The following is an 18,338-nucleotide window of genomic DNA, read 5'->3' on the forward strand; positions in this document are numbered from 1 at the left end:
GGAGTACGTGAGGCGGCACCCGGCCGCCACGGCCCAGCTGGAGGGCACCGTGCGGGGGCTTTCCTACCTACTGCCAGGTGCGGGAGCGAGGAGGCGGGCAGACCTTCGTCCCTCCGTCTGGGGGCTGGGCCGGGGGGGTGCGGGCACCGGGCCCAGCGAGGAGCGGGGGCTCTCCCGGTGCCGGGCGCTCGCTGTAGGTGCTCTCTTCTCTTCGCAGGTCGCTTCTCGGACTCGAACGCGCTGTCGGAGCTGGGTAGGTGGGCAGCGGGGCCGGGGCCGGGGCCCGTGCTGTGCCCTTGCCCGGGTGCATGCGGGTCCACTCCCCGGGTGCTGCTTTTGTCCATGACCGGCTGCATTCTCGAGCAGCTCCTGGGAGGAGTCTGCACGTCTTGCTGCCCTCCTTCCCTCGTCCCCTGTCGGGGACAGAGGCAGCAGGGCCGGTTTGGCTTGCTTTCTGTGCATCCATTCTGCGGTGTTCCCTTCTTTTTCCAGTGTACTCTGCGTCCAACCTCCTAGTGCTGCTAAACGACTGGATTCTCCGAAAGGACCTGCAGCAAAGCCTGCCAGTGGTAAGGCTGGAGTGTGTGGGAGGAGGATTTGGGACACATGCTTTCCTCCTTGCAGGAGCTTTCAGGGAGTGTCAGGAAACTTGACAGGTCTTTGCGGTGGCCTCTCTTTACGGTCGAGTATGGAGAAGCCAGAGGCAACCTCCGAATGCAAGCGAAACAGCAGCCCTGCCCCGTAGGTCCTGGCTTGGAGGCGTGGCCAGACCACTCCCTGGACCACAGAAATCAGGCCCTGATTTTCACCAGAAGCTTCGCAGGCTTTCTTGAGAAGCTCAGAACTTGAGCTAGGTAGAGGTGTTGATGAATAAACCATTGCTGTTTACATAGCAGTGGCTCTGGAGCACTGAAGCTCTGATTGCATCTGTCAGACTCTTCCTTTGCATATTCTATTGAGTAAGACAAAGGTAAGCACCTTGCTGCTGTGTCTCTCTTGCATGAGCCCCAGGCCAGCTCCCAGCCTTGTTAGACCCTTTGGGGAATGGGGAAGAGGTTGGTTTTTTCCCAACAAGGCTCTTCTGTTACAAACCTGCGCAGTGTGTGGGTTAGGTGTAGGCAGCTCCCTGAATGGAGCATTAGGCGTGTAACAAAGAGAAATGCAGAAGACTTGCTTCCCTGGTGGTTAAAGTTGAAGAGAATTTCAGCTGTATTGTCTTTATTGATGCTTTTCAGTGGATTAAACCCTGTGGTTGGCAGCAGTAGTAAGTTCCTGTGTGGAGAGCAGAGACCTAGACTAGAAGAGCACCCACTGACTTGGGGTTCATGCCTGAAATCTAGACTGATGCTGTGTTCAGCACGCATTCACTCTGGTGTGCCTGTGGACTCTGGGTCCTCTTCCCTCCACTCCCAAGCATACTCCCTCATCAGCTCTAACCAGAGAAGAGATTGTCTTGTGTCTCAGCTCTGGGATGAGGGGGAGGGGAGAGTTTTGCTGTGGAGCTCAGGCACAGTGCCACAGCCCAGGAGGCTATCCTGCTGTGTCAGTTGGGGTAGAGGCAATATAAGACACAGATGTGATGGCCTCCCTGGTTTTGGAATAGTGACCCCATGTGATACTGTAATGTCTCAGTCTGCTTCTCCTTGGAGGTAGATAAATAGACTTGTGTGTAGGCTCCAGCTGCAGTGAAGACACTGCTTTTTGTTTCTGGAGCTGTGACTTCCAAGGCCATCTGGTGCTTATTTCTGAGGGTCCCACCAGACTGGGCTGTGCTTCTGCCCTCTTTAACTCCCAAGCAGAACCTGCATCCTGTCCCCCTCCTCCCCTCTGTGTTTTGCAGTCGCTGCCCCAGCAGAAGCTGCTGACCTGGCTGAGTGTGCTAGAATGCGTGGAGGTCTTTGCAGAGATGGGGACAGCCAGGGTGTGGGGGGAGATGGGCCGGTGGACCATCATTGTCCTCATCCAGCTGGCTAAGTAAGTGCTGTGGGCAGAGGGGAAGGGGCAGCATGCGCTCGGAAAGGGGACCTGGAGGGCACTTCATAGTACCCCAGGAACAATCCCACACAGGACTGAGCTGCCAGTCCCTGAGGCTGGGGCAGTTTGGAGCCCCACGGTGTACTGGATGCTGTGCCACAGAAGGGAGCACTTAACACTTTTCACCTTGCCAGTTGCTCTGAGGAGACCTAAGTGTTTCCCTCTTCTGTGGAAGCCATCTCTCCAGTGCAACAGGAGCCCAACTCCATAGTCTGGTATTGAAGACTTCCATGTGTCTGTTCACAGAGCCATTCTTCGTCTCCTGCTATTGCTGTGGTACAAAGCTGGCATCCAGATGTCTCCTCCCATTGTGCCACTGAACAGGGAGAGGCAACAGCCTCTCCACCCTCAAGGTGAGCCCATGGTGGTGTCATCATTGGCTTGGTGCCTTGCTGAGCCACGTCTCTTGTCCTGCTAGAATTACTTGTCAGAGCAGCGGCTTGTGCAGCACATGGAACCGTAAGGTGTCCGTACTCAAGGCTGAGCTGTGTTGAACTTTCCACCCTTTGCAGAGGACGAGTTAGCTTAGTGGCAGGGTTGTCCTGCTATCTTGGAAGGAGGGGATGGAGAAGACTAAGCCAGGAATTTCTGGCTGAACCATGAGTCAGGCTGCACGTACCCTGGTCTGATGATGAGGAAAGAGGCCCTAGGCCTGGGCAATGTCAGGCAGATTTACCTTTTCACCCTCTGCCTACTGTTAGCCCCTGCAGAATTGTCCAGTTTGCACTAAATCAGCCTTTCAGTCTGCTCTTCTTGGTGGCAGCATAGGGGACGGGGCTGCTGCCAGCTCTGGGGTGTGAAGCATGTGGCTTTGAAGCCTGACCCCTGTGGCTGTTTTCTTCTGCAGGCATGGAAGACAGCTCCTCAGGGAAGGACCAGACCTATGTTGGCAGGCGTTCCAGCCGTGTTGTGCGCTCACTCCAGAGCAGTAAGTAACCAAGCCTGTTTTCAGCCTGAGCTGTTCCTGCTCTGTGCCTTCATGGATGACATGGGTGTGGTAAAGGGTAGAACCTTGTATTGGGACATATCTTGCCACTCACTGGGCCTACTGTGGGTGGGTGGGGGTATGAAAGAAACCAGAGACATGCTGTAAGGCTAGCACCTGAATTGTGTTTCCTGTGTGAGCCGTGCAACAGAGACAACTCTTCATCATGGTTATGCTTTGAGGAGCATGGATCCTACAAGTACCTCTTCGAGCTTTTCTGTTTCACACCTTCACAGTGCAGAAAGCAGGGAAACATGATAGGAAGGTGTCCTGGTTTTGTCTGGGATAGAGTTCGTTTTCTTCCTAGTAACTGGTACAGTGCTAAGTTTTGGGTGTAGTATGAGAGTAATGTTGATAACACACTGATGTTGTAGGTTGTTGAGAAGCAGGGGTTACTCTAAGTCAAGGATTTTTCAGTTTCCTGGGTTCTGCTAGTGAGGAGATGCACAAAAGCTGGGAGGGAGCATAGTCAGGATGGACGGCCTGAACTGGCCGAAGGGATCTTCCATACCATAGAGCATCATTGCCCAGTGTATAAACTGGGGGAGTTGGCTGGGAGGGGCCCGTCGCTGTTTGGGAATGGGATGGGCATCTGTCTGGAGGTGGTGAGCAGTTGTATTGTGCATTAGTTGTGTTTCTTGGGTTTTCTCATCTTTTTTCATTGTTGTCATTATTGGGTTTTTGTTGTTGTTGTTATTTTATTTTATTTCAATTATTAAACTGTTCTGTGTCAATGCAGGAGTTTTACCTTTTTCTGATTCTTCTCCCCATCCCACTGGCCGCGGGGGATGAGGGGCTCCAGGTCCACGTGGAGTGAACTAGCAGTCATGTGATATGTAGTTTCCAGCTGGGACAAAGCTTTTATTTGTGTTAGTGACCGGACCTGCTTGTTTCAGCCCCATCCCTGCAGTCCCGGCACTGGGGGTCCCCCCAGCAGAGGGAGGAATCGCAGAGCCGAAGGGCGGAAGAGATGAACCAGCCTCCCACTCCTCTGGGTCTCCAAGAAACCATCGCAGAATCCCTCTACATTACCCGCCCCCTGCTCCACCGTATCCTGCCCTTCTCCGTGCGGGCTCCCGCCGCCCGCGGATGCCGGCAGAGGGTGCTGCGGGCTCGGCCCAGGTGCAGGGCAGTGTCTCACCGCTCTGTGCCCTGCGCAGCTCTGCTTGGGCATGGGCCTCGGGACTCTTCCCTTTCTTACACTTCGGTGGGTGGCCTCAGCTGCTGGAGCTGTGGGTGCAAGTCCTCCAGCCCTTTTCCCCGGGGCCCCCAGCCCTGCCTTAGGGTGTATTCGCCTGCACTTGGCAGAACTTTTTGGGTACCCAGGAGATTGCTTCTCTGTGTGCCTCTTGTTAGGAATCTTTTAATTCCTTGACCGTGTGTTCCTAGTATTGAGTTTAGGAGTATGGGGCCAGAGATCATGGAAGCCCTGGCTTCTCTCGGCAATCCTGGACATCTCGAGGTCAGTCTGATGAAGAGTCTTTCTTGGTGCTTGGTTGGTGGTGGCTGGGCATCGCACTTCCCCATTCCCCAGTCCTGGGCAGGCCCTACTGAGAAAAATACATACTGGGGCTGGTCCTTAGCTTGGAGATTGACACATCTTCTGCAATGCTTACAGTGCTCTCTGTTCTGAGCTGCTGCGGTCTGCTCTGCATGGAGCTGAGATTGGAGGGCTTTAGAAACCCACTTTCTTTTCCCTGCTGGCTGCTGTTGCTGTGACTTAGCTTCCTCTGCCCTCTTCCTTCCAGTCTGAGCTTGCTGAGTGATCTGAAAGACCTGAACAGGCGAGAGCGGGTGGAGCTGAGGCGACGAACCATCCTACTGCTGTACTACCTGCTGAGATCTCCTTTCTATGACCGATACTCAGAGTAAGGGGCCCTTGCTGGGCTTTTGCTGAAAATTTCCCTTTTAACTGAAATAGCATCAGGGGACTGGGTGAGTAGATCTGAAGGTGTGTGGGTGCCTATGACCAGGTTAATCTGAGCCCTTGTGTAACAGCTGCCATTGCTGTTTATCTGTTCAACAGCTGGGGCAGGAGATGTCCAGCTGGACTTGTTCATACTCTCTCCCTTCCTAGGGGCAGGATCCTTCTCCTTCTGCGCTTGTTGGCTGATTATGTGCCTGGAGTTGGCTTCGTCACACGTAAGTGGGTCCCACTTTTATATCCCCATTTTTGTCTGGTGAAGAAAAATGAGGGCTGTTGGGAACATTTATCAGTTGGTTTCCAGTCCAGGGAAGGAATTGGGAAGTCCCTATAGAGGTTAGCACTAGAGCACCCAGTGTTGATGCTTGAGTAATTTTTAAATGCTGAAGGAAAAGATTAATTGCTTCCTGGCTTAAGGACAGTAGTAAACCACTGTGTGCCCTGAGGCTGCAGAGCTCGGTGTCTGCCACCTAGGCCTGTTCTCCTGGGCTTCCTTTCTGCACCTCAGCTGGTGCACCAGGGCCCCACTTTGCAGCCTTGTTCTGAACTCTTTTCCTTGATCCCTAGTCTGCAGTGTGGACGGGAGGGATAAATGGGTGCCTGGAAGTATTGAACCAGGCAGAAACGGACTGTAAATCAAAGGGGCCAAACCAGGTCTTGTGTTATAGTCCTTCACCAGAGGATCCCTTTATTATAGGCCACCATTTCACTTCCCCCCACTCTTCCCCCGATGATGTGAATCCTTTTGTGGAGTGATTCATGGCAGTGATGACATTACATCAGCCTGGCATCATGGGATTGCCCTTTCTTTGGGGAGGTCACAAAGCTGGCTAGCTCAGGAGCCACTTCCTCCAGTTAGTGATTTCAGAGAGGCTTTGGAGCCTGCATTAAGCCCTGTGCAACATAAGCAATTTTGCTCTACAGCAGATGCTTCTGTGTTTGCACCTGCTCACTATTGCTGAGTTATCTTCCCTCTTCCCTGTCACAGCAGTGTCCTCTTGACTCTCTGCATGTGGGTTTTCCCCTTGCACATTGTAGACTCCTTTTCCCACTGAAGCTTGAACATGTCAGCTCAGAGGGAGTGGTTGGTGTCCCACACCATGGCTGTGCTGACCATGTTTCACACCCCTCTTGGTCCTGCTCTGATCTCTGGCACCGCACTGCAGCGTTGCCTCACATCTTGGCAAAAGTAACTGTTCTATTCTTGGGTTCATCTGAGTTGTGTAAATGGAGATTTGGGGTTGTTTGGATCATAATGAGAAGTGGGGATATGCCCCATAGACACACAGCTTTAAATTCTTGCATTTCTTCATGTGATCCTTCTGTTCTCTTGTTTCAGGGCCACTGATGGACTACTTGCCTGCTTGGCAGAAAATCTATTTCTATAACTGGGGCTAATGAGATGATTATTCTCTGCTAAAATCATGGCTGGACATTTTTAAGGAGGGCAAGCAGGCTGGGGAAGGGATGTTGATAATGTCTAATTTTCAGGTAAATCATAAATGAGAAGCTCCTGTTCTGCAGAGTGGGGAGGGGGTCGTATGTGATTTTTTAAACAGATCTAGGTGTGAATGATGGACACTAAATGTGTGGGGAGACCCTGGCCACCTATTTCTCTGGACCATTCTGCGGCTGCAGTGATGGTGATGGGGCAACCTCTTTTTTGAAGCACTTGATTTTTCTTCTTTTGTACAGCTGTGCTATAATAAAGCCAGGCAGTGTAGTGGTTTTTTGGAGAGCATTGTCTCACATGTCAAGGTGCTGAGGTTGACCTGCAACCTGCTTGTGTTGGCTGTGCCTGGCCCATCTGCTTGGAGCAGGTTTGTCTGTCAAATAAACTGACTGACTGGAGAGAACTGAGCTGAAGGGCCTCTCCCTCTTTGCATGGGATCCCCTGTATCTGGTTGCCAGCAGGTCTCTCTCTGTCAGAAAGAGCAGCTTTTGCAGTTGTCTGCCATGGGATACGCTGTCCCTTAGAAGCCTTTTGCTCTGTCCTGTGTCAGTCAGGGTGCCAAATGTTGCTCAGCTGATGACTATAGCCTCTGTAATGTCCAGTGCCTGCCTCAGTCCCCAGAGTCCTGGGGTTTCCCTGGGGGTACGCAGAGCTGCAGGGTGCAGGCTGCTTTCCTAGCACCTAATGTGTGTTAAAAGGGTTTGCAGAATGGCTGCCAGCCAGTGCTTGGGGGCTTGGCTAAGGGCAGAGAAGTGATTAATTCAGCAAATACTGCTGTGCCATGTTTAATAACGGGCCCAGGAGGGGCCTGTGTCTCCTAACTGGGGGACAGTTGAGGCACCAGTCTGCAGTGAGCTTCTGTGGAGGCTCCCTTGGCCAGGATGAAAGGTTAGTCAGCTGGTGGCACTGCATTGCCCCACAGGCAGCTGTCTGGGTAGAACGTGTGCCCCAAGTGGGTATCAGGAACATTCCTACCTGAACCATCCCTGAGGGATTCTCAGGCTGCCTCAGCACCTGGCACTGGAAATGTAGTCCTACATGCACAACCCTCATGGGCCACCACAGTTGGGGACCACAGGACTTTGCCAGTTTGAGGGGTCTGTGTTGCCACCTCAGCTGGTAAGGCCCTGCAATATGGTAACAGCAGCATGGAGAAGCCATGGGCAAGGAACTACGCTCCCTTTGCTCAGTCTTTCAGCAAAAAAAGATGCTGAAGTGTTGGCTCCTGGGGCAGGGTGGTACTGATAGGAGATGCAAGGGCCTGCTTTTGGAGGGTTTGAGAGGAAGGCACAAGCAGGTGTTGAGGGATAGGGGCAGCCCTGGAGCTGTGGCTATACAGAGGGACAGCACAGTGAAGGCTCAGCAGCTGGCAGGGCCCAGGCAGAGGCAGCCTAGGACCTGAAGGGGACAAGGTAGGAAGGGACAGCAGCATCACCTGGGAGGGGCCATGTCCCCTCCCCCACCCAGCAGGTGTCCTGGGCAACCAGCGTGGCTCCTCTGTGACCTCGCTGCTGTGGAACCAGTGGAACCGGTCAGTGTGTGCCATGCTGTGCTGCCTGCTGCTGCTCGCCCTGCTGCTGGGGGCTGCCCTCCCACAGCCTGCGCACCAGAGGTGATGGCACTTCCCCCCTCCTACTCCTCCCTGCCCCGGTACCTGCAGGTACCCCAGGGCCCCTGACATGGGCTGGCGCTTGCGGCACCAGGCCTCAAGAGCTGGCCAGACTGGGTGGAAGACGCAGCACATGGGAGCTCTTGTGCCAGCCTGAGTAAGAGCTGTAGGACCTTGGCTCACTCCTGGCCCTGGTTTTCCTCTGTAGGGACAGCTACTCAGTTCCTGAGGATTTCTCTGCTCCCCTGGAGCTTCCACAGAAGCACTTTGGCCTGGTGGATGGTACAGTGCTCTCCTTGCCCTTCTGAACCCCCTTTCCATGCACTCACCCCTCCAGTGGGTGGTTGTCCCTAGCCCTGGGAGCAGCCGAGCCCAGCCTCTGCTGTGCCCGCAGATTACGGCATCAAACCCAAGCAGCCTCGCTTCAGAACGCGGGCGGCGCTGGAGCGGCCGGCGGAGCTGCGCAGAGCTGGCAAAAGCAAGCGCGACGGGCTGGACTTGCTGGAGTACTATGAGGATGTGCGCCTGTGAGCCAGCGTGCCCCCGTGCCCACCACAGCCCAGCAGGTGAGGGCTGGAGCAACAGCTGCCAGAAATCCCTTTGGATCATCATAGGATCTCTGGCCTCCCAGGATTGCAGCCACGGCTCTTGGACCAATACTGAGAAGCTCCAGCTCCTCTTGGGGTCCCAAGGGAAAGAAGGAGCCAGGGCCCAAACCCCCTGCAGTGGGAAACAAACAGCACAGTAGCTCTGCTCCATGAACCATCATATTTAATAGTTGTTGCCATCACAGCAGATCCAGCTGAAGCACAAAGACCACTGGCTGCAGGGACCAGGAGAGCTCTTCTACCTCCCTGGTGCTTCGCACGGCTCCCTGCAGGCTTTAGCCCTTCCCTGCCCCACTTCGGGCAGACACCCAGCTTTGTGCAGGGACTGAGCCCCGCTGACCTGGGGTGTCCCTGCCCTGCCTCTGCCACCAGCAGCTTGGGGGAGAGGGGGAAGGGGCAGAGAAAGGCTTTCCCTCTCGAGGGTATAGTTACTGCAGAGAGGTATGAGGGGAATTTTTCTCTCTCCCCAGGGCATGGATACAAGATGGAAGGGGTGGGGACAGAGGCAGGGGAAAGCTGTCTCATCTCATTCTGGCTCTGGCAGAGGAGATTCTGGGGCTTCCTCTGCCACCCCTGCCCAGCAGCCATCTCCACAGGGCCTGGCAGGGAGGTGATCCCATCTCCCAGGCAGGAGCCAGCATGTGGGTCTTGTTTTCTGTAGCTGCTGTCTCATCATTCTGCAAGAGACTGACTCTGCCACTGCAATTAAAAGTCACCCCAGATGGATGTGACGGGAAGCTGTGCCATGGTCACAAGGAGGAGATGCTGTCACCCCAGCCTGCAGCTGGAAAGGGCATGAGCACGCTACTGCCCCCCCCAACCACTCACAAGTAGGGCACCCAGCAGGTGCTTCTCCAATAGAATAAACTAAGAGTATTTTGTACAATAAACACAATTTGTCCAGCCCTCCCCCCTCCCGTCCCCCCAGCCCGAGGAAGGGGAGTCACGAAAAGAGGCGGCGCTCCGTGCCCCGGGGAGCCCTGCCCCGGGCCCGCTCCTCCTCCAGGCTCAAAGCAGCTCTTGTCCATGCACGACACGGGGAAGGGGCGAGACTGCAGCCCTGGCTGTGCAGGAGGTGCCTGTCCCAGCCCCTACTCCAGGTAGATGTCCTCTGTGGGGCACGTATACTCCACATACTCCTTGTAGAATTGCTGAAAAGCCCTCCTGCAACACAGCACCAGGTGAAGCTTAGCAGCAGCCTCCCCACAAGGCAATTATAGATCCCCGTTTCCATCCTGACTCTCACTCCCTACCCTGTGTCCTGTTTGACACCCCAGCTCCTAGCTCCTCCTGCATTAGCCTCCAGAGCTACCCTCAGAGCCACAGGGTCTCCCTGATTCCCTGCACAGTGCATTACTTTCAGCCATCTGCCTGCAAAGCCTTGCACTGGGACTTGTTCCAGTACTGTCAGGAATATGATGCCCATAGCCCTGTAAGCCCTGGCTCTCACACAAAGCATCTCACTTGAGGGAAGAGGTGCCAGCCTGGGGCCAGGTCTGAGCCCCACATGTAGGGGGAGATGGCAGGATTCAGCCTGGCTGTCTCGTTCCTCCTGCCCTTTATGAGCCAGCCTTCCCTGCCCAGCCAGGACTCACCCTACAGACTCTGCCAGTGGCTTCGTGGACTCCTCCGAGACAAAGACATGACAGGCAAATCTGTGGTCAGCAGGGTGCTTGGTGATGAACCCAAAATATCTGAGGGCAAAGAGAGTGGATGTGATTCGACCAGCAGACCAGCAGGCACAGGTACCCCCGCCTCTCTGAGGTGTACCCCCCCCTTAAGCATAGGGGTTTGGGACCTGAACCTCCCCCCAATAACTCCTACTGGCCATCCCAGGGTCATGCCACTGACCATGTCTGCAGCGCTGGGCTCACAGGGGAAGGGGAGCCCTCCAAACTAGGGCTCTGGGAAACCTCCTTTCCTTCCTAGCCCCAGTTGTGCTACCCCCAGGGAGCAGGAAGGCAGCAAAGCCCCTCTGCTGAGCTACTGCTGTCAGGAGTGGCACCACACTTCCTTGCTACTCACTTGTTGTTCTTTGGATGGTACCCACAAAAGGAAATGTTCTTCAGCTGGAAAAAATGGCTACACTTGTTTACCTGGGGGAGAGAGAGAAGGGAACTGTCAGAGCTTTTCTCCCCACCCCCTGCAGGGCAGCTGGTCTCTGGCCACTGGAAATGCGCATTTGGAGACTGAGGAGTGAAATTAATTGGAGCCTAATCCTGGGCTGCTATCAGCAGCAGTTTCAGGATTGCTCCAAGCACCTGAACAAAGGGAGCTTTTCCAGGCAGCCCTGCTGGCTCTCACCCCAGCTGCCTTTACCGCCACTAGCTCCTGCAGGATTTCCCTGGAGGCCCTGAGTCAGACTGTACTCAGGCTAGAGTCAGTGCTGCTGTTCACCAGCACACACAGCCCTCCTTCTTCAGTAAAAAGGCTCTCTGAAACACCAGGAGATACAAGGTGAATGGGTAACTTAGAACGAAACAAGTCATTCAAGCCCGGGTGTCAAAGGGTCCCAGCCAGAAACGAAAACTTATTTATACAAGTCTAAAGCACAACTAACTTGATGGCATCCTCTAGGTACAAGCAAGATTTGTAGGAACCTCAGCCCAGCTCTGTCACAGCACTCAGAGTCATGAGCTACTCCTATCCCCCAGCTGGAAGGGAGGTTTCCCATCAGCTTGCTGCAAAACCCTCACTTGCCTTTGCTCAGCATCCCAACGTGCTCTACTAGGCTACTTATGCAGAATGCTAATCAGCAGCCTGCCCTTGCCAGATAAAGAGATTACAGGGCAGATCTGGAGGACACCACTCAAAATAGTAGCAGAAAGGTTTAGAAGCAGCTGACAGATTACCGGGTACAGCTCAGCTCGAAGCATCCCAGCGCAGTGACATGCCTGGCAGCTGTGAGAGCATCAGCTGGCAGTACTGCCCAGAGCTGGAGCCTTGTGAGGCATAGGAGACCCTGATGGTGGGCCTAAAATGCTGATGATGGTGTTTCTCACACCCTCAGACATGTGGTGGAGACCCTTAATTTTCATATGCAAACATGGCCTGTAGCACATAGGGCACAAGCCAGCTCAGAGCAGCAATCAGGGAAGGGATGAGATGAGCAGAGAGGGGGGCACTACCTTGCTGTGCTCCTTGCAGTCGTCAGCTTTCACAGCAATCTTGACCCCGCGCACGCTGATCTCCAGGACGCAGCTGGAGGGTGGGTTAAAGTGCACAGTGAGGCGGCGTGTGGTGGCAATCTGCGGAAGAGACACAAAGCCGTGGGACTTGTGAGCAGTGGTGATGATTCCCCACTGAGGCTCTGCCCTGCTGCCAGAAGGAGCGGGCGCTCCTGCTCCCTGGGATGGTGTGGGACACTACCTTCTGCATGGCCGCGCAGAGCACATCATTGCCCTTGTGATAGGGAACCTGCACAGAGCCAAGGAACTTCACCCGGAACTGGTCCACCCAGTCGCTGCTCTTGGCCAGAGCTGGAAGAGAGAGCACATGGCAGGGATCATCTCCAGTGACCAGGTATATGGGCTGAGCCCCACCTCCCCCCCCATCTCCCAACCCCTGTGCTTTTCCCTGCCCAAGAAAAGCTTCCCTCAACACCAGGTACCAACTCCCAGCCTCACAGCAGAAGCCACTCATTGCTTCCTGCTGGATGCCCAGTTTGGTCCTCCCCCCAGCCCCCTGCTCAGCACCAGACTGCTCAGCAGGGAGGATGTGGTACAAGATGGAGACATCAGCAGTCTGCACACAGAGGCTTGGTACCTGTTACATGGTCTGTGTCCTTGGTGACTTCAATAGCATAGTAGGCAGGAAAGATGCCCCGATCTCCTGTGCGCATGTTGTAGGCCTCATACCAATAATCTTCTGCCTGTACCTCCACCAGCAAAGGATCATCCACCTCCAGCTCCAGCTCGTCTGCGTGGCGAGGCACAAACCTGGGCAGAGAGGCAGTAGCAGCTGGCTGGCTAGCAGTGCTGGTGGCCTTCTCACTGGCACACTGCTGGGACACCCACCACCAACCCAGGCAGTGCCCTGGTAGCCATAGAGACCTGACACGCTAAATAAAGCATTGGAGGAGGTTTGGGCTCAACAGGCAGCAGCATCCCAGCACCTAATGCAAGGGTATCTCCTATTGCACCACCCAAGCTGCTCCTCAGAGGCTCCAGCTGCCCTCGGAGGTCTTGCCCACGCAGCAACCTGGGCAAATGTTGCTCCTGGGCAGGGCATGAGTTACAGGCACTGGTTTGTTCCCCAGGGCTTCCCACACCAGAAACACTGGAGTTTGTGCTAGCCCCACCTTGGCGGGAGTGCAGCACCAGCTTTCCCCTGCGAGAGGCTGGGGACACTGCCTGTGCCTGCAAGCTCACCTAAAGACAGCACGGTGAGTCTGCTCCTGCTCCTCCCCGTTGATCATGCAGGAGAACAACCCAAAGGACTCAGCACCTGGGGATGAAGGCAGAGGAGGACATGTCAGCATTGAGGGATCATCATCACAGCCAAGAGGACATGGGCTAGGCAGTCTGTTGAGGCTCCTGCAGGATGGCTCATCCAAGATAAAGCTATGTGCTGCCACAGGTGGGAGAGGCATAGCTGGAGCTCCTGAGCAGCCTCAAACACCTACTGCCACCCCCATCTGACACTCACAAAGTTTTTCCGAGCCCCACCATGCCTCCTGGACTACCAGGGACAAAGCCACAGGCTGCAACAAGCAGAACTGGGGCCCATGTCTGCTGGTGGCTTCCTATCTCCTGAGCGTGTACCACGGACAGGCAGGGCTGCCCAGGCAGGCAGCCACCAGCCCACCTCCCCCCAGTGCCCAGCACTCACTGGAGGACCGTGCCCGGCCACTCATGAAAACATTGAGGAACTTCTTGGAGAAGTGGATGTCTGCCTCGGGGGTGGAATCCTCGGAGAGGCAGACTGAGTCACGCTTCAGCGCATCCTCCTCATACTCCTCGCCAATGGCCGACTCATAGGGTGAGGAGATGCAATTGTCGTAGACTGTGGCCGAGTCGCTCTCATCACTGTAGCCCGAGTAGCACTGCTTGAGGCTGACCAGCTCCAGCTGCACGTTCTCATCCACCACCAGTGTGTATTTGACAGAGTCATAGGAGAGGGCACTGGTGTCCGAACTCACGGAGGCTCTCTGGAGGTTGTGCCCTGGCCGGGAACCACCACTCCCACCACCACAGGAGGCCCTGGGCAGGTTTGTCTTGTCAGGGGAGGACATGTAGTCCAGCACCTCGTCCTCCTCGCTGATGGAGGGGTTGGTTTTCCCTGCCAGGGCTGAATAGCCGGAGGTGTCAATGTCAGAGCTGATGGACATGCGGTTCTCACTAGACTGAGACAGGAACGGCTTGTCAGTCTCCAGGGGGTCCGAGTTCTTCTGCACGGGTGTCAGGTAGATCTCCTCTGTGGCCTCCAGCCTCACATCCGTCTGGTAGCGGATACGGTCCCGGTGGGCCTCGGGGCCCCTCGTTACCACCACGACGCTGGCACCATGTGGTGGGGCCCGGCTGGTGGCCTGGTGCTTCTCGGGCAGCCGGGACGAGGCAACGCAGGCTGGGGCCATCTGTGTGGCTGCTGTGCGCCGGCATGGGCTTTCCGTGGATATGCCCCGGTCTTTGGTGGAGGTTGTGCTGTTTTGGTGATTGACCTCATCACTCAGGCAAACGTGGTCATGGGGAGGGGTCTGCTCACCTGGAGGGAGAGGAGAGCAGCATTGACAGCCATGCAGAGGGGGAAGGTGTCCAGGGATGCCACCCAGACTCACGGAATCATAGAATCATTTCAGTTGGAAAAGACCTCTAAGATTCTCAAGTCCAGCCACTAACACTGCCAAGTCCACCACTAAACCATGTCTCTAAGCACCACATCTACACAATTTTGAACACTTCCAGGGACGGTGATTCCAGCACCTCCCTGTTCCAACGCTTGACCAACCTTTCAGTGAAGAAATTTTTTTGAATATCCAATCTAGACCTTCCCTGATGCAAATTGAGGCTATTTCCTCTTGTCCTACTGCTTGCTCCTTCGGAGAAGAGAGCAACTCCCAGCTCACTAACAACCTCCTTTCAGGTAACTGTGGAGAGCAAGATGGACATGCATCCTGCATCCATGTGGTATGTTTTCCCCAACCTCCTGCTCCAGCACCACTTGCCTCAGGCTCCTGAGCACCATGAAAGGGTGCAAGGAGCTGACCCTGGCCAAAAGCCTGAGAACTCACCCGTTTTCAGAGGGGACGACGACCGGGACACCCGCTCCTGCCAACTGTGCTTTTTCCCCAGAGAGTTGTTATTGAGAGTGTCCTGAGGAGAAGAACAAAGCTGCCTTATAGCCCAAACAGTAAACAGCATGTGGCACGGTGGCACCCATCCCTTCCTGGGTCCACAGCATCCACTCAGCTCCCCTCTCAGCTGGGCATGCTGGGGCATGTGATGCTCGGGGAGACCCCCCGCCAGCCCCACGTCTCACCATGATGCTGCTGCAAGAGCTGGCATGATGGCTGAAGCAGGGTGGGCAAGGAGCCAGCTGGGCTGAATTCATCCACCAGGGGAACTCAGCTGCAGGAGCCCATAGCTGGACAGTCCCAAGACTAAAAATTCAAGACCTGAGCCTGCCTGCATGCTTTGTTCCCATTCCGCCAGCCTTGCCTACCTTCAAACCACCCAACTTAATGAAATGGGGGAAATCCCAAGGACCAGGTGTTGTGCTGCTGCTCAGCTGGGAGCCAGCTACTGGATAGACTAATGCCTGCCCCTGGAGACATCGGTATTGGGTGTATTGAGGGGCACACACAGATAGTATGTATGCATACAAATCCATACATGCACACACACACACACGTATACAGCTCACTAGCAGATGTCAATCCTGAACAGCTGGAGATGAGAGGCAGGATCAGGCCATCCACGCTCCCACGCTTGGACAAATTTCTGTGGGTGCTGTGCCCTGCCTGCCCAGCCCTGGGTGGCTGGCCATGCATGTGCACAAGGGAACACGTGCTCAGCCTCGCTGTAAGACCGGGGGACCAAAGGGCACCAAGTCCCCTCTAACGAGAACCCTCCTGCAGATGGGGGACAAGTCCTCCCTACCTGCCTCCACAGGGTGTGACATCCTGCCTGGTGCAGCGCCAGCCCTCACCCACTCCTTCATCCCCAAGTTCTCCCTGGCTGCACACTCCCAGCCCCTCCTATGGGCACCGAGTGTTTCTGCCCCAGCTGCAGCAGTGGCATTTTCCACACTGTTAGTTTTTGCTCAAGTACCAAAGCCCCACTGGGACTCCCTGGATTTTCTCACAGCCTTATCACCAACCTGCAGCTGTTACCAGCAGCACAGGAGCTTCTCTGTCCTTACTTTGCTTCCCCACCGACATGAAGGAAGCCTTCGCCCCAAAATTCCATCATGCCACACACTGCTGAACCATGCCTGCCAGATCCCTGTCTCCATGTGGGGAGGAGAGACCCCCTTCACAGGGCTTTGGCAACCTCCCACCATGGCCTCCATGAATCCCTCCTGTGCCAAGGCAAATAACAGCACGTCCCTGCTAGCCTTTCCCAGGGACACGATGGGCCGGGATGCAGGCCAGGCAAGCTGTCACAGTGACGGCCTCTGTGTGCAGAGTGCCACAGGGCCAGCACACACAAGCCAGCCTGGCTGCCTGGACTGCGACCGGAGGCACAGCTCACTGAGCCCACCCATCCCACAGGGCCCCACAGCACTCAGGGGTCTGTAATGCCCAGCCAGGGTGGAGAGACCTTCACAAAGTCTTAGAGGATGAACCTAGCCAGTAACAACTGCTGTTTCTTGCCCTCTGGAGAGTTGGGGATGTTCCTCTCACCATTTCCAGGCCACCTGCCTGGAATGATGATCACAGAGCCCAGCAGCAACTGAGACATCACCAGGCTGGATCTTGGCCTCACAAGAGCAGAGGGTGAGATGACGCCTTGTTTTGTGAATGTCCTGTCTGGCAGAGTACCTGGTACCCCAACTGGGCATTCAAGAGAGGATGCATGGCCATGGTCCCTCTTCTGACTACATGCAGGAGGAGGGAGCTGGGCAGGCCAAGAGGATGCAGTGTCTCACAACTGGAGACAGATTTCAGGCTGATCCCCAGGGGATGCCCTGCACCCTGTCCTCTCCTCAGTGCACCACATGTAGACAGGGAGAAACTGCCTCTGGCTAGAGGTAGGCATCCAGAACAGGAATCCCAAGCACCTTACAGCCAGTCTCTCACTAGATCCTACCAACAGCACTATTCTACCTGGCCAGCCATGCCCCAGTCCTGTGCCACCATCCTTGCTGGCTCCAGGCTCCTATTGCCAGCTGCAGCAAAGCCACCTCTCCCATTCCCCACGTCCTCAGCTCAGCTGTGCCCATGCCTCCACCACCACCGGCTTCCCCTCCTCAACCTACCATCTCTGCAACACCCCCCACCCCCATCTCTCTCCAGGGGCCTGCTCCCACTCCTGGACACTGTTTGGGACTGAGTGCCTGGGAGAGGGCCCTGCTGTTCCCCCCCTCCCCCAGCTGGATGTGGCTGCCACATGCCACTTGCTCCTTGGGGTCCCTGCACAGGGTGGGACAAGGCTGCTGCTGTCCCCTTGTCCATTATGCTCAGTGGGGCTCCCCCCGCCTCCCCAGCCCTGCTGCCTTTGTCCCTGGTGCCAGCTGCCTGCGGGCGCCTATCCTTGGCTCTGTGCCTTCCTCCTCCTCCTCCCAGCCCTGGCCTCAGGCAGAGAGCTGGCATCAGCTGCCGGTGCTGGGCTGGTGACACCCAGCTCCAACTACTCCCCATCTGTCACCCACGGGGACACCTGCCTCTCACTTCATGCTCCTCGGCTGAACGTCACCGCGACGAAAATCCTCCTACTTGGCAGAAGGCAGAGCTGAACGCAGGAGGGTGGCAAAAATAGCCCTGCATGTCGCACACTTTGCGTGGGTTTGTGAAGTTTGCAGAAATGACAGGGCAAAGGGACTCCAGCCGCTGCCTGGGGGGTCAGCATGCAGGGCACCAGAACACCATCCACCCCAGGGGTGACAGTAACACCATGGCTGTATGGGGCAGGCAGTCTTGGGTAAAACCATCCAAAATCTTGTACAAAATCTGAGCATGAACAAGACAACAGAACCCCCTTGTCCTCCTGGCCACCATTTTGGGCGTTGCTTTTCTGTCTCTCAAATTTTGCACGGGGTTCTGACATTAATGCTTCTCTTGCCAAGCACCACTGCTCAGGAGCTGAGGCCACCAGGTCCCCGCTGCCGGGCATGGGGCACCTGGTGTCAGCAACCTGCCCTAGAACCGGTGCTGCCCCAACCTGGGGCAGCTGGAGCCCAGCCAGCTGTTGGCGCCGGCCCTGGGCTCGCCAGCCCGTGGCGTGGTGCCCCGTCCCGCGATGGCTCATTCACGCGTTCGGTATCCATGTCTCGTTTGCTCCCCATCCCACGGGAGCCCTTCGCAGCTCCCACCCTGCCCCTACCACGGCTCTCTGCCAGGCCACTCGGACCCTGCTGGGGCACATCTCAGTCCCGACACGATTCCTCGAGTGTTCCCTCTCCACCTCGGCAGCAGGGATGAAAGAAGGACCCACCCGGCGCCTAAGCCCTCTCAAAGAACCGCCGCCGAGCGCAATGCTGGGATGCTCGGCGGTGCGCGGGGGCGGCCCGGCAGGGCGTGCTCAGCTCCCCGGCACCTGGGGACCCCCGGGCCGGCAGTCGCTCTC

General features: G+C 55.9%; 3 protein-coding genes across 3 annotated transcripts in view; 2 read left to right on the forward strand and 1 right to left on the reverse strand.

Moving 5' to 3' along the window:
- PEX16 (peroxisomal biogenesis factor 16) overlaps window positions 1–6,803 on the forward strand; it is a 10,642-nt gene extending 3,839 nt beyond the window's left edge. Inside the window, exons 2-12 of the mRNA XM_008639673.2 lie at window positions 5–77; window positions 218–253; window positions 493–569; window positions 1,841–1,974; window positions 2,281–2,387; window positions 2,882–2,962; window positions 3,916–4,068; window positions 4,409–4,481; window positions 4,768–4,887; window positions 5,097–5,161; window positions 6,283–6,803. Of these exons, the coding sequence (XP_008637895.1) occupies window positions 5–77; window positions 218–253; window positions 493–569; window positions 1,841–1,974; window positions 2,281–2,387; window positions 2,882–2,962; window positions 3,916–4,068; window positions 4,409–4,481; window positions 4,768–4,887; window positions 5,097–5,161; window positions 6,283–6,341 (978 nt within the window). The 3' untranslated portion in view covers window positions 6,342–6,803. The remainder of the gene's footprint in view (window positions 1–4; window positions 78–217; window positions 254–492; window positions 570–1,840; window positions 1,975–2,280; window positions 2,388–2,881; window positions 2,963–3,915; window positions 4,069–4,408; window positions 4,482–4,767; window positions 4,888–5,096; window positions 5,162–6,282) is intronic.
- An 87-nt stretch (window positions 6,804–6,890) lies between these two features.
- On the forward strand, window positions 6,891–8,664 carry CUNH11orf94 (chromosome unknown C11orf94 homolog). Its single transcript, XM_017742174.1, has 3 exons — window positions 6,891–8,008; window positions 8,214–8,287; window positions 8,400–8,664. Exons 1-3 carry the CDS (start codon window positions 7,941–7,943, stop codon window positions 8,534–8,536), a joined length of 279 nt encoding a protein of 92 aa, XP_017597663.1. The 5' UTR covers window positions 6,891–7,940; the 3' UTR covers window positions 8,537–8,664.
- A 90-nt stretch (window positions 8,665–8,754) lies between these two features.
- Window positions 8,755–18,338, reverse strand: part of MAPK8IP1 (mitogen-activated protein kinase 8 interacting protein 1) — a 19,678-nt gene continuing 10,094 nt past the window's right edge. The window contains exons 6-14 of the mRNA XM_017741608.1: window positions 14,843–15,085; window positions 13,444–14,316; window positions 12,984–13,059; window positions 12,379–12,551; window positions 11,983–12,092; window positions 11,742–11,861; window positions 10,639–10,709; window positions 10,209–10,307; window positions 8,755–9,777 (exon numbers count right to left, since the gene is read on the reverse strand). Of these exons, the coding sequence (XP_017597097.1) occupies window positions 9,705–9,777; window positions 10,209–10,307; window positions 10,639–10,709; window positions 11,742–11,861; window positions 11,983–12,092; window positions 12,379–12,551; window positions 12,984–13,059; window positions 13,444–14,316; window positions 14,843–15,085 (1,838 nt within the window). The 3' untranslated portion in view covers window positions 8,755–9,704. The remainder of the gene's footprint in view (window positions 9,778–10,208; window positions 10,308–10,638; window positions 10,710–11,741; window positions 11,862–11,982; window positions 12,093–12,378; window positions 12,552–12,983; window positions 13,060–13,443; window positions 14,317–14,842; window positions 15,086–18,338) is intronic.

This window comes from Corvus brachyrhynchos, unplaced genomic scaffold (genome assembly GCF_000691975.1).
Source record: "Corvus brachyrhynchos isolate BGI_N302 unplaced genomic scaffold, ASM69197v1 scaffold115, whole genome shotgun sequence".
Lineage (NCBI taxonomy): Eukaryota > Metazoa > Chordata > Aves > Passeriformes > Corvidae > Corvus > Corvus brachyrhynchos.

Excerpts from the sequence above, each read along its gene's own strand:
- CUNH11orf94 (XM_017742174.1), top strand. The coding sequence starts at position 7,941 with ATGCTGTGCTGCCTGCTGCTGCTCGCCCTGCTGCTGGGGGCTGCCCTC. Across the intron at positions 8,009-8,213 it reads CCACAGCCTGCGCACCAGAG|GGACAGCTACTCAGTTCCTG; the intron begins GTGATGGCACTT and ends TTTCCTCTGTAG. Across the intron at positions 8,288-8,399 it reads GCACTTTGGCCTGGTGGATG|ATTACGGCATCAAACCCAAG; the intron begins GTACAGTGCTCT and ends CTGTGCCCGCAG.